Source organism: Typopeltis vanoorti, chromosome 4 (genome assembly GCF_054136105.1).
Source record: "Typopeltis vanoorti isolate ZY-2024b chromosome 4, IOZ_Tvanoo_1.0, whole genome shotgun sequence".
NCBI lineage: Eukaryota > Metazoa > Arthropoda > Arachnida > Uropygi > Thelyphonidae > Typopeltis > Typopeltis vanoorti.
The window spans coordinates 155,612,889-155,626,904 of record NC_143552.1 but is presented as its reverse complement, the minus strand read 5'-3'; the positions used below and the strand labels follow the sequence as shown (position 1 = coordinate 155,626,904).

Here is a 14,016-nt window from a genome sequence, read left to right as displayed (position 1 = left end):
ATATGATATTGCCATTGATGCCATCTGTTCATGCCCCTAATCTTTCTCACGACTCTGATATCTGCGGTCTCTAGTCTTTGATCAAGTGTTTTACTTCTGACCCAGCTCTCAGATCCATAAGTTAAAATTGGTTTGAACAGTCTTATATACAGCAAATTTAGTGTTTTGACTAATTTCTCTCTTATTCCATATAAATTTATTCAGTTGACTTCCTACCATACCAGCTTTGTTGATTCTGTTGTCTATTTCCATATTTAATTTACCATTTTCAATAAAAATCGTGCCTAAGTAGCTGAAGTGTTTTACTTGCTCTATAGGTTCTTCATTCACAATGCAGCTGATATTTTCAATGCTCTACTGAGAGCTCTACTCCAATCATCTGGAATTCATCCTTCTATCCAGGCCCTCTGAACTATGCAGTGTAATCACTGTAAAACTTTTATACCTCTATACTTGAGCATTTCTGGTCTAATATCATCTACTCCAGCTCCCTTTCCACATTTCAGACTTTTGATGGCTTTTTCGACTTGCATGCCTAGTCAGTGTTTTTTATCACTGTGATGTCATCACTGCTAGTTTCATTTAGCAATTTTTCGAAGTAATTACTTCATACTTCAAGGATTTTTTCTCCAGTTTTCATATCACCTTTGTCATCTCTAATTCCTTTTACAGCACTCTTTTCTCCATTTCTGAGCTTCGACAACCCCCAGAATATCTTAACCTTCTTGATATTTATTTTCTATGTTCTTACTAAAGTTTTCTCATGACTTTTGCTTAGCTAGTTTTAATCGATAATCTCGATGTTGGTAATTTTATTAGGTATTTTTACACCACTATATACCCACGTGGCTTTCAAATATTATTATTATTATGTGACACCTCCAGAGAGTCCAAAGACTCATCGAGGAAGAGTGTGCCAACAGCATCGAACAATTGATCCCCCTTCCAACTACTAACTATAATGCCCTAATTTTCTAATTATATATCTATATGTTGTATTGTATACCTCTCCTTGGATGTCACTTGGTACTATTGAGAACACAAAGGAATTGCCTCAGTGACAAAGCCTCTGAAATTTGCCCCTCTTAAAGTTCTGGGAAAATTCACTTCTTGATTGCGAAAAGAGTTTCTCAATCAAGAAGTAAACTTGCAGATGTACCCATTATTGACCTTTGTTTGCAGTCGTGACCTTAATTATCGTTTATTCTTTCCCGCTTAGATTCAAATAATTTATAAGTGGTGCATCGGATTCTTAGACACAGGCAATCAAATTAAAAATAGCAGAAGGTTTATTTATCATATATGTTGTCATACAGTATAAAGAATAATCAATCATTACTATTAGAATGTTAAACAAAATAACTTACATACATTTTAAACAAATATGAATATCATTATTATTGTTATTACAGGCGACTCCAAGGAGTCCTTTAGACTCATCGAGGGAGGCCCTAAACATCATGTCCATCACAACTATTTGACATTCACACAGTATCTATCATACTTTGCCTTGAACTCATTCACTGTCACAGCACCCACAACAGACTCAGGCAGCTTATTCCACTCATTCACCACTCTAATAAAAGTAAAAAACACAGCTCTAACACCCTTACTAACCACACTCTTGCCCAGCTTCCATGGATGTCCCATAGTCCTCCCACCACCAGTCCTGTTCTCAAAAATATCCTCTGAATTAATCCTATAGAAACCTTTCAGTAATTTGAATGTCTCAATCATATCTCCCCTTTTCTGCCTATCAACTAATTTCTGCAACCCACAAATCTTCAATCTGTTTTCATAAGGTTCATTCCATAGACCTGCTATCATCTTGGTCACTTGCCTCTGGATCCTCTCAACCTCATACCCATCAAGAAGAAACCTAGGTGACCAGATGTGGGCACAGTAATTCTAGATTGGGTCTTATCAAGGCTCGATACAGAGGAACAATAACTTGCTTATCTCTGCTCATCAAAGTATTCTTCAGCATCCAAGTGATTTGATGAGCTGATTTAGCCACTTTTGTGATGTGCCCCCTAAACTTCAACTCCCTATCCACCAACACTCCCAAATCCTTGGCCTCATCAATCTCTTGGAGTACAGTTCCACCAATGTGATATACTGCTGCTAATCTTTTCACCCCAAAATGCATAACCTTACGTTTTTCCACATTAAATTGACATCCATTCTCCTTAACCCAGTCCTACAAACTATCCAAATCATCCTGCAAAATTTTGACATCCTGAGCATTCCAACTGCTCTACCCAACTTTGCATCATCTATAAACAGATCCACAGTTCCTCTCAGATCCTTTCCTATATCGTTAATGAACAAATTAAACAGTAGTGGTTCAAGAACAGAACCCTGCAGTACACCACTAGTCACAGGCCGTCTTTTGGACTCTACTCCTGAATAAACCACCCTCCTATCCATCTCACCAACCCTATATCCATTCCCATATATTGCAGTTTACGGATTAGACTTCCATGTGGTATCCTGTCAAAGGCCTTAGCACAGGTCCAGCAGTATCGCTGTAAACTCATTACCCTTATCCAGTTCACCCGTCACTGTGTTATAAAACCTGAGCAAGTTACTGAGGCATGATCTACCCTTCACAAAAACATGCTGTCCCCCATACAATATCTCATTTTCATCAATCCATTCCTGTATTTTTTCCTTGACTACTTTCTCCAAGACCTTGATAACGACTCCTGATATGCTTATCGGTCGGTAATTTGCAACAGTAGTCTTGGATTCTCCTTTATGCAGTGGAACTATTTTCCCCCCTCTTTCCACCCTTTGGGACTAAACCAGACCCGAGACTCAGATTAAACAATAAGGTCAAAGGCACTGACAATTCTTTAGCCACTTCACGTAAGACCCGTGCTGATATACCATCCAATCCCACAGATGTATTCACATTAAGGTTCTGTAATAGACTATTCACCTCCGCTTCATTCACCACAATTCCCATATAAACTAATGGTTCCTTCAACATCACCACCTGGATGATATACTCTTGCAAAGTGCTCATTCAGTAATTCCACTATATCGACTGATTCAGTGACCTCCCTACCATCAGCGTTCCTTAAAATCATTCTGCCGTGTACAGTTTTTATTTTACTAGCAGCATATTGAAAGAACTGTTTGGGATTCTCTTTAGCTTGCATGGCTAATTTCCTTTCATTATCTGTTTTTGCTTTTCGTTACCCTTCTGGCCTGAGCTTTATACCGTTCATGTGCCTGCAGGTCACCTTTCTCCTTAAATTCCTTCCACAGTTGTTTCTTTTTCTGCAACTCAAGATAGTGTTATTCATCCGTTTAACCCCTACTTGATTTACAATTTGGACTCTAGGTATAATATAGTCAGCCATAACCTCCTGCAAATGCTCCCTGACCACTTCCCATGCCCTATCAACATCCAGCCCTTGCAGTTTTACATGCCATGGCACTGAACCAAGCCATCTCCTAAGCTTGTCATACTTGCCAGCACGGTAATTCCACATGTAACCTGTCTTAATCGAAAATTTCACACATTTAGTAACCTCCCAGGTCAAGACCCAATGATCACTCTCACCAGTAGGTGGCAACATGGTCATATTCATTACAGTCAAATTCTCAGAAGCTATTACTAGGTCAGGCACTCTGGAACCCCTAGTATTTTCCATTACATGCTGTCTCAGATAGTTATCCCTCAGTAATTGGATAAAATCCAGTTCCTTCTTCTCATGTGTTCTCTCCTCCTTCCAATCAATGTTACCATAGTTGAAATCCCCCATAATAATTACCCTCCTTGCACTTATTTCATCAATTTGCCTATGCATACTATCTCGACCATCTATTCCATCACCTGGTCTATCGCAGCATCCAACTGTACATTTTGTTCCATTAGTCTCAATCTCACACCAAATAGCCTCAAATGAGCTCTTTTCACTATCCTGCAATACAACTTCTATTCTCCTTGATTGCAGTTCATCAGCTATCATCAATAACACTCCTCCTCCCATTTTATTCTCTCTGTCCCTCCTGAACACTATACCCTACATATTCAATCCCACTAACTATATAATCTTCTGTTTCTATATCATCATAGAAACACTTCTCTAAAAGAATCATCATCTAGCATTCTTAGATCATAAAACAAAATTGAAACTTCAGACTTGAACTAAATTACTCAAATAAAGACACTTCAATACCTCTTAAGACATAATTGTCAATCAGCACATGTAAAGAACATTCCTTTTTCCTTTAGTCTAACTGTTATCAAAGCACTATAGTCCTGTCTTATTCTAATCAGCGTCCTTAATTCTTAAATTACAGTTAATTTCCCTTCCTCACACACATTACTTGACAAAAAGGTTACAATACCGTACTCAATGATCCTTTATACTTGTCCCTTCAATTCTTTTTCTCCAAACTATTTCCTTTCCATCGGTTTTACGGCTGGGATTCCTACGATCGTTGGTTGGTCCACATGTTGCTAGTATATTGAGCCTATGTCAAGAACATTCTTGACGAAAGGTGATTCTGCATTCACGTAGCATGCTACCGAGTTGCTGAGCTTTCCCATGAGTTGCCTACCATCTCTGTAAAACGTCTATCCTTTCATCATCGAGCTTGAGACCCGCAACCTTCCCAACTACTATGCGGCATCTCTGACTGCTATTACTGGGAGTGAGAGCAGAACTTCCCGCGAACTGCACATCCAGACGATTGAGAAGAGAAAACCACAGAAAGCCTCGTGGAGTGGGGGGCGGGTTCCTAACCCTTTTATACTAATTCCCTACCGGTACTCTTTGTAACCCAAGTTGTTCACCCCTCACGTTTTTATTTGTACACGTGGGTCTTGCTTCCACAGCGTCTTCTCCGAACAGCTTAGGTCTCTACATGCCGTATGTGCACGAGACCGCTTGGGACAACTTCTTAATCCAATGGTTTGCCCTTGTACTATGACCTTGTGTTCTCACTTTGTTACATGCAATTTATACAGCAATTCATTGTGTATCAATCTTAACAAGTAATATAAAATTTACTAAACTTCACTATCAAATATACAATCTAGTAGAAATTTTTTTTTTTACACTGAAATATTTACAATTTTTCTTCTTAATCACTGTATCCTATATTTGTCAAGATATATATAATATATACTAGGATGCAAGCATATCCCTTCAGGGTTTAACTTGTTAAATTGTGATGGAATAAATTCCTAATGAATTTTATTCATTCAAAATTCAACATAACCGTGCTCAAACTTGATTAACGTTTTGCATGAGCCATTAGTAGCAGAGGCTCTACCAATCGACCAACTTTCGATGGCAATATTATATTATTAGATGTGTCAAAGAAGCATTCTTACACTGTTTTGTTCCAACTCGCATGGTGCTCGTAGGGAATGTGAGTGCACACTTAGTGTTGTTCGTTTGTTCAGCTATTGAGGTTGTGTTACTGCTGCTGGTCACCAAATTACTAGATACGCATTGATTTATTTCCATGTTATCTTTAGTAATCTACTTCTACTTAATACACTGTTTTACAACTTATCATCAAACAACCATGCCTAAGAAGAAAAGAAAAATTGAAGATGAAAAGCGAGTGTATCAAAGCCGATGGGAATCAGACTATTTGATTACAAACAACAAAAATAAAATTCAGTGTCTTGCTTGTATGCAAGTTTTGTTAGTGCCTAAAGAGTGTAATGCGAAACGACACTATGCTACATTACATTTTACAGTAAAACATTTGAGATGTGTATTGGACAATCAAGAAGCACCATTATTGCAGAATATAAGAAGAAAAAGATGCACCACAAGAGTTATTTTGCAAAACATAGCACTAAATAATGTTCAAGCCATGCCGCTTCGTACAAAGTAGCACTGGAGTTAGCGAAAGCAAAAAAAGCTTTTTAGTGATGGTGTGTTTGTAAAGAAATGTGCAATTGAAATGGCAAAACAAATTATTATTATTATTATTACATATTACCTCCAGGGAGTTCAAGGACTCATCGAGGGAGGGCTCGTACTATACAACTCTTCGTCTCCACCAGTCTATCAACCGCAACTACTTTCATCATCTACATCAACGTCATCTACTGCTGACCACTACCACCACTAGTATTTTCACAGACAATCGCAAAATCCATGCCCAATGCGTAATTCGAACCTGTAGCCTTTTGGCTGGAGAGCGGATACACTAACCACTCGGCCGAAATTAGGTGAGAAGTTCTAAACATTGGCATTATCTCAACAGACCGTTGCAAGATGTGTACAACACATAGATCAATATGTATCAAAAGAGCTGTGCGATTTAATAGCAAAATGTGAATATTTTTCATTGTGTGTGGATAAAAGCACAGATCAAGCAGACATGACATGAGTCAACTATATTTGTTTAAACTATTCAAGAGGACTTTACTATTTATGAAGAACTTCTCAGTCATATATCTTTACATGGGACTATCAAAGATATTGATATTTTCAAAGCAGTTCAAAACTCTGGTAAATTCATTTTGATAAATGTTCCTGCATCGTAACAGATGGGACCAAAGCTATGACAGGGACTGGAAGTGGCTTTTGTGGACTATTGAAACAAAATAATTTTAACTGTCCTACAATGCATTGCATAATTCACCAAGAAGCACTCTGTGGAAAATTTCCTTCCAGTCAATGCTATGAAAGTAGCCGTAAAAATAACTAATATTATACAAGGAGGTAATAGATCTTTGACTCATTGTAAGTTTTGTGATTTCTTGAGGAAAATGTATGCTTCATATGACAATTTGCTCCTTCATTCTGATATTCGCTGGTTGATTGCCAGAAAATATCTGGAATGCTTTTTTTTGCAATTCGGAAAGAAATACCCATATTTCTTAAAAACGATGTGAAGTCTGATACAACAGAACTTGAAAATTAAATGCAAGATCCCATATTTTTATCAGATCTTGCATTTATAACAGATATGACCAACCATTTGAATGAGTTGAACTTAAAACTACAGGGCAAACAACAGAATATTGCCAACTTATATGGTCATTTGAATGGCTTTAAAAGTAAATTGAAGCTTTTTAAATCAACATTGGCTAATAATATTTTTACTATTTTTCCAAATTGCAAAGAACATTTTGAAGAAATGAAGAATTTTGAGGAAATATCATTTTCAGCTCATGTAAAGTATATTGAAATGATTATTAAGGATTTTGAGAATTGATTTGGTGATTTTAAGGAAATTAAAGAAGATATTCAATTTTTACTCAAATCTTGACTGCCAGCATTGAAAATGTAAGATCTGACCTTTAGCTGGAATTGTGCGATTTACAATCAGACCCTTTTTATGGTAACAGAAGTGAAAAAGTAGAAGATTTTTTTAAAATTACTACCAATAGAGAGGTACCCGAAATTGAGGTAATATATCATGTTTACATGTAGTGCTAATTTTTACCAAAGTAAATTTACTTGATTGTAACGTAGTCTGGAAAAAAATCAGTATTATAGTTGTTTTTCTATGTTTAAAATACATACTGTAAGTTAAAAATACTTACTTAGTTTACTGAAAATGTGACTTTTTTTTTACTTCTTTTGAGCAAAGCATTGTAATGGAGATGGTTTCCCTTAGTTCATAATTGAAGGAGCACCAGCAGTGTTATCCGCTACTGAAGAGAGTAACTAGTAAACAGCTGAATGGATGTGAGAGAGAAATATAGGTATGGTTGAGATGTAGAAAAATATTTGGAATGAGTTAGAGAAAAGTTCCATTAGTATTAGTCTTTCAGAAAGAAAGATGTTTTAAAAGCTTTAGCTGTTATGTTACAAAAGTAACTGTAATAATAGTGTGGAAGAAATTTATAGGAACTTTGGAAGTTGGTAAATGAAATTTCTCATATAGGAAGAGAAATGCTTATTGGATATTCAAGTTCCATTAATACAGTAACAATTTAACAGCTGTTTCAGAGAATTGATACAATGAGTTGATTTTTTAAGTGTTTGATCATTTTTCCTTGGGAATCCTTTGATTCATTATTATTATGACAGTGTTCAGAATAGAGGATTTTATTTTATAGTTTGAACTAGAAAGATATGTTGCATATCTTACTAAATATAGGAAATATTATTAAGATATGCCATATCTTCTAAGTATAGGAAATCTACAGTTAATTTCAAGATTTTCATAAGAAAAAAGTGGTTTTCAAGATAAGGAACTGTTTCTGCTGAAGAGATCAAGAAATTGTTTTGTTCAACTTTTATTAGCAGTGCAGCTGAGTTTGTGAGAAACAGATATTCCTTTTGGTTGGCATATTGATTTCATTATAGTGTCAGAGGATGTTTCAGTTAAAGAGGTAATTATTCTGCCTCCAGTTGGTGACAATAATGATTCAGCACTCACTTGGGAAGTGGCTAAGTTTATGAATGTTCCATTCAGAAAAGGTTGATTGCTGAACTACAAAGCAGGAAATTATGACCAACTAAGTAATATACTTGGTTCAGGCAATGGTATCGGTTGCTGAGTAGGAAGAATATCAACAGTGAATGGAAAGCATTTAAAAAATACTTAAATGTTGCAATATCAGAATCGTGTCCTGAGAGTGAAAAATAAATATGGTAGCAGTCAAATGGATGTGTAATCTTATTAAGATTACACATTTGATTGCAAGAGATTTGTAAGAAAAGGATGATGTGGAAGGAATACCGTGTGCATAAGGATGATGTCTGTTATGAAAATTATAAGCAGTAGGCCCGAAGAGTCACAACTGTTGTACGGAAAGCTAAGAATGAAAAGAAACTGGCCTTGCAAGCTAAAGAGACAATCTCAAAGAATTCTATCATTATGCTGCAAGTAAAAGAAAGAATGGATATGAAAGAATACCGTATTTACTTGAATATAACTTGCCCTCGCATATATCTCACATCCCTGATTTTACTTTATGAAAAAAGAAATTAAAAAGTTTTGCACATACCTTGAAAAAAAGTTTAAAACTTTAAGAAATAAAGAGTGAATGTTGTTATGGCAGTTTCAGATATTTTGGAATTCATTTCAACCCAACAATCGTTGGGTTGCCTTTGTCGTCGAGTCTCACGATCTTTTGTTAATACCACACCAATCATATGCATAGAGATGGAAGCAACCAGTAGAGGAAAATGTGGGAGTGAGGGCATTGACTTTTACACTTGATCTTGGATTGTGTGTGGGTGGATTAAGATTAAGAGACCATCATTATAACTGTTGTGCAACTCGATTTTGAGAGCTTGGGACATGATTTTGACAGAAATAATTAATCTAATTACAGAAGCATTGTCGCTGAAAGATTCAGATATATCACGTGATGAAGGTTAGCAACCGATTGTGTAAATAACATTGATAATTACAATTTAAATGCATTCATTTTATAAATAATGTGAGTAATTATAATGAATACTGAGAGTTTAATTATAAATGTCAATTTAGTTTTCCTGAAAAACTTTAGTTTCCAAAAATCCCCACATATATCTCACACCACGATTTTTTAACTTTAATTTTGGGGAAAAAAGTGTGAGTATATCGAGTAAATATGGTAACTCTGCTGATGGTGTGAGGGTGACTGATGCAGAAGACGTTGTTCAACTAATAAGTTCCCATTTTTCTAAAAGCTATCAACCTGGTGTATGCAACATTGAGTTTGCTGCTACCTCTTCACTGGATGAAGAAACTTACCTTAATGAAGAGGAGGTGTTAGAGCTGTTGCACAAACTGAATAACAATTCTGCATTAAGGTCTGATGGGATATCTGAATGGGTGCTAAACGAGTGTCCATTTGAACTGGCTGTTCCTTTGACCAGGCTATATAGTTTGAGTCTCAGAACAGGGAGGATTCTGCAGGAGTGGAAAGAATGTATGGTAATCCCATTGCACAAGGGTGGTGTAAAGACTGATATATCCAACTATCGACCAATCAGCATTTCGAGTGCTGGTGAAGATTTTGGACAAATTGGTTAGGGCTCACATTCTTCAGACATGAGTTAACGTTGAATCTTTACTTTGCAATGAAAATTATCTTTGTACCAGGCCCTCTGAATTATGAAATGTAGCCCCTGCAAAACATTTTATAGGGACTACATTGCATAATTCAGAGGCTATATTTGAGTAGTTCTGGTTCTCTATCATCTACTTCAGTTGCCATTCCATATTTCATGTTTTTGATGGCTTTTTCTACATCATATATATTGATATGTCCTGTTGTTATTCCTCTTGAAAATTTTCAATTACTTTTCTGTCACTGCTTGGTTCATTTAAGAGTCTTTCCAAGTAATTACTCCCAACATCAAGAATATCTTTATCTTCAATTTTCATGTCACCATTATCATCTTTGATTTCTTTTACACTCCTCTTTCATTCATTTCTAAGCTTTTTCAATAGCCTCTAGAACATTTTGCTACCTCTCTGATATATTTCTTCTATATTTGTACTGAAGTCTTCCTAAGAACTTTTGTTTAGATACATTTATATAGAGCATATTTCTTTGTATTCTTTTAGAGCATCTGTTGACTTTATTTTCTAGGAACTTTTGGTATGCTTTTCCCAGGATTGCTTATTTAACATCTTGTGTCCAACATGATGTTCTTATTTTTCTCTTCTTGCAGACAACGTCACCATATACCACCCTGGCTGAGTCACTTAATTCTTCAGAGTTTGCCACTGCAACTCCAAGTTTGGTTCCTGTTTGCCAACTGTTTCATTCCTTGTTCAGTAATGTTTTTATAGTTGAGTCTACAGCTTACCTGTAAAAGCTGCTCGCCTTTAATTCTTTTTAAAACTTTTTATATACTGTTCTTATCAGTGTGCTATTTACTTTTATCCTACTTAAAACTAAGTGATGGTCACTTCCAAATTCAAGTCTTCTGTGCATTGTATCCTGAAAATGCATGAAGATATCACTATCAACAATGATGTTGTCAATGAGGCATCCTTATTTCTTGTGTCTTCTCTCAACGTGAGTATGTGCATGTCTTTATGTTGGAACGTGGTGTTAGTAATGACTAGTCCATATCCTGACTAGAAATCCAGTAGATAAAGTGCTTACCATTATTATTAGCTTCGCCTTTTCTCCAAACATTTCAGTATGGGGATTCATTTCCTATTCTGCTATTTAGAACTCCAACAAGAGCCACTTTTTTTTTTTTTTTTTTTTCAATTTTTTTATGTCAACTGCCTGCTCTGATGATTTGAAAAATTCTTCCACTTCTTCGTTAGGAGAACCCTCTGTTGATTTCCAACATATTACAAATGTTGTTAACACATAGCACTTAATCAGATAGTTGTAGAAACCATACAAACTCTGAGAAGGAACTAACAAGGTACCCTTTAGGGACTAGATAAAAACGAGGTTATTTCCAAAATTAGGCTAAATGTGATCTTAGAATGACTCTTTCCCAGATCTTTGACAAATTCATGCAGCTGTATTTCTTGAGGTTTGGAAAGTGCGTTTTAGCTGATTCTGATTCCAAAAATAGTCTCTCAGACCTATAATGACTTCTATGTATCATTATCTCTTGACATTCTCGATCAGTAATATGGCAGTTGTAACTTGGCATATTACTGATCACAGATGTAGTTTTTATGTCCCTCAAGGTTGGTAGTAAGAAATCATTTTATTTCCAGACAATACTTTACACAGAACATAATTTTTACAATGAAGTGGCATATAAAAAAAAAGTCATATGCTTAGATGTCATTTACAATATGTGCCAGTGTTAGGATTTGGGATGGTGGGAGGGGGGACGCATGGAATTTATGTTAGTGTCAACTGCATCAATTAAAATTGATGTTCAGTGATAAGGTACTAGTTTTTATTTTATTTAAAAAAAATATTTTTTTTTAGGTACATGCAATTCCACTTCGTTCAAGCTGGGTAATGACATGCGCCTATGCACCATCTGGAAGTTATGTTGCCTGTGGTGGGCTAGATAATATTTGTTCTATCTATAGTCTCAAAACTAGAGAGGGCAATGTTCGTGTAAGCAGAGAATTACCTGGTCATACTGGCTATCTTTCCTGTTGTCGGTTTCTGGATGATAACCAAATTGTCACAAGTTCAGGGGATATGACCTGGTGAGTTTCAGATGAATTATTTTACCTTGACCTTTTTTTTATGGGTGTTATAGCTCAAGTGTAATATTTTATATGATCATATAATTGTGCTATTAAAAATATGTTCAGAACTGTTTTCTTTGGGATTAGAACTTTTATTTATTCTATTCAGTGAGGTATTATTTCTCTTGTTAATAATTTTTATGGTATAATCCCAAGCAAAAGAAAATTCTTTCATTTCTCACCTTTGTTCTATTTATTTCATAGATAGAACAAAGGTGAGAATAAATAGTGCACCACTAATTACATCAAACAGCTGTTTCTAATCCCCCCCCCCATTTTTTAAGCAACAATATCAACTTAGAATTACTCTGCTCACACATTCTTGAATGCTAACAGTATCAGGTTCTTTTCTAAATGCTTTCAATTTTTAATATGATTTTCCATTGATGAGACATCTTTTCATTTCCCTAATACAAAAAGAAGATTTTTAATGTTATTTAATTTAGTTAAGAGGCCTGAAGATCAAAGTGGATTTATTTAGGAGTACAGCATATCAGATTTCTTATATCTGTAATGTCTAGTTTTCAAGTAAGTGCTGATTTCTAAGCCAACCCAACACTCTGATCTGCAAATTGAAATTGGTTTGAACATCATAATCCTAATTTTGTGTTTTGGATAATTTCTCTTATTCCATATAAATATATTCAGTTGGTTCCCTCACACCAAATTTTTAATTTTTCATCTTCATTAAAAATTGTTAAATAGCTGAAATAGTTTACTTGTTAAATAGATTCACTGTTCAGAATACAATTAGTTTTCTGAATTCTTGCCTGTGTTTAGTTTTGTACTTTTTATTGATATTCTCATACGAAAATTTTATGGTGCTATTTAACAGCCCCAAAGATCATAGCGGTTAATTTACAAGTATAACATCATCTGCATAAATGATACCTCTGATTTTGGTCCCTATCCTAATTTATGCTCACAGAACCTACACATTTTACTGTGTAGGTTATATGAGACCAGCTAACTCACCTTTAGTTGAAAGAGACCAGATAAAGGTTCCTCACGTCTTGGACAGGAATCGAACCCAGGTCTTTCCGACCAGAGGGCTTCGTCTATACTGACTGAGCTACAGATGCTCTACTGATTTTGGTATCAGGTTTAATTTTTATTTTTCATTAAAACCTTTCATTGACCAGTTTCTGAGTTAGTTGATCTCTGGCACAGGCAAGTGGGTTTTTTCTTCCTGGAAACTCCAGAAAAACAACTGTACAACCCATACTATTTCAGACAATAAAAATATTAGGGACCATGACATGGCAGCGTTGGTCAGCTATTTCTTCATGTCACTTGTAATTTATAATTAGTGATAGTTTGGGGCCAGATATCTCCAATTAGCTACTGGTAGAGATTACCCCCCCCCCCCCCCAAAAGTTAGGTCTAAAACAGCTTTACCTACTCCCTATACAGGAATAAAAGGCATTAGCAGATTTTTATTTTAGTTTAATTTTTATCTTTATCAGATCTGAACAGCAGAGTAGGAAATGAATCCCACCAGGCATATAAGAACATTTTGGGAAAATTTGGGGAAAAGGGCAAAGCTAATAATAATGGTAAGTATTTACCGGAATTCTGCTCAGGACACAGACTAGTCATTACTAAGACCATGTTTCAACATAAAGATGTGCACAAATTCACATGAATAAGAAAAGCCTCATTGACTATGTCATTGTTGATAGTGATATCTTCATGTTCATTCAGGATACAAGAGTGTATAGAGGATTTGAAATTGGAAGTGACCATTACCTAGTACTAAGCAGGATAAAAATGTATATCATATTCAGTATGTAAGAAAGTGTTAAACAGAATTAAAGTTGAGCAGCTTTTACAAGTAAATTGTAGACTTGACTACACAAACATTATTGAAGAAAAAATGAAACAAATTGAAAACAAGAA

At 35.5% G+C, this 14,016-nt stretch overlaps 1 protein-coding gene across 1 annotated transcript in view; it reads left to right on the top strand.

The window, feature by feature from the left end:
• The window catches only part of LOC150107781 (guanine nucleotide-binding protein G(I)/G(S)/G(T) subunit beta-1), a 139,462-nt gene that overhangs the window by 74,464 nt on the left and 50,982 nt on the right, over window positions 1–14,016 (top strand). Inside the window, exon 5 of the mRNA XM_090392045.1 lies at window positions 11,846–12,075. Coding sequence (XP_090248171.1) covers window positions 11,846–12,075 — 230 coding nt within the window. The remainder of the gene's footprint in view (window positions 1–11,845; window positions 12,076–14,016) is intronic.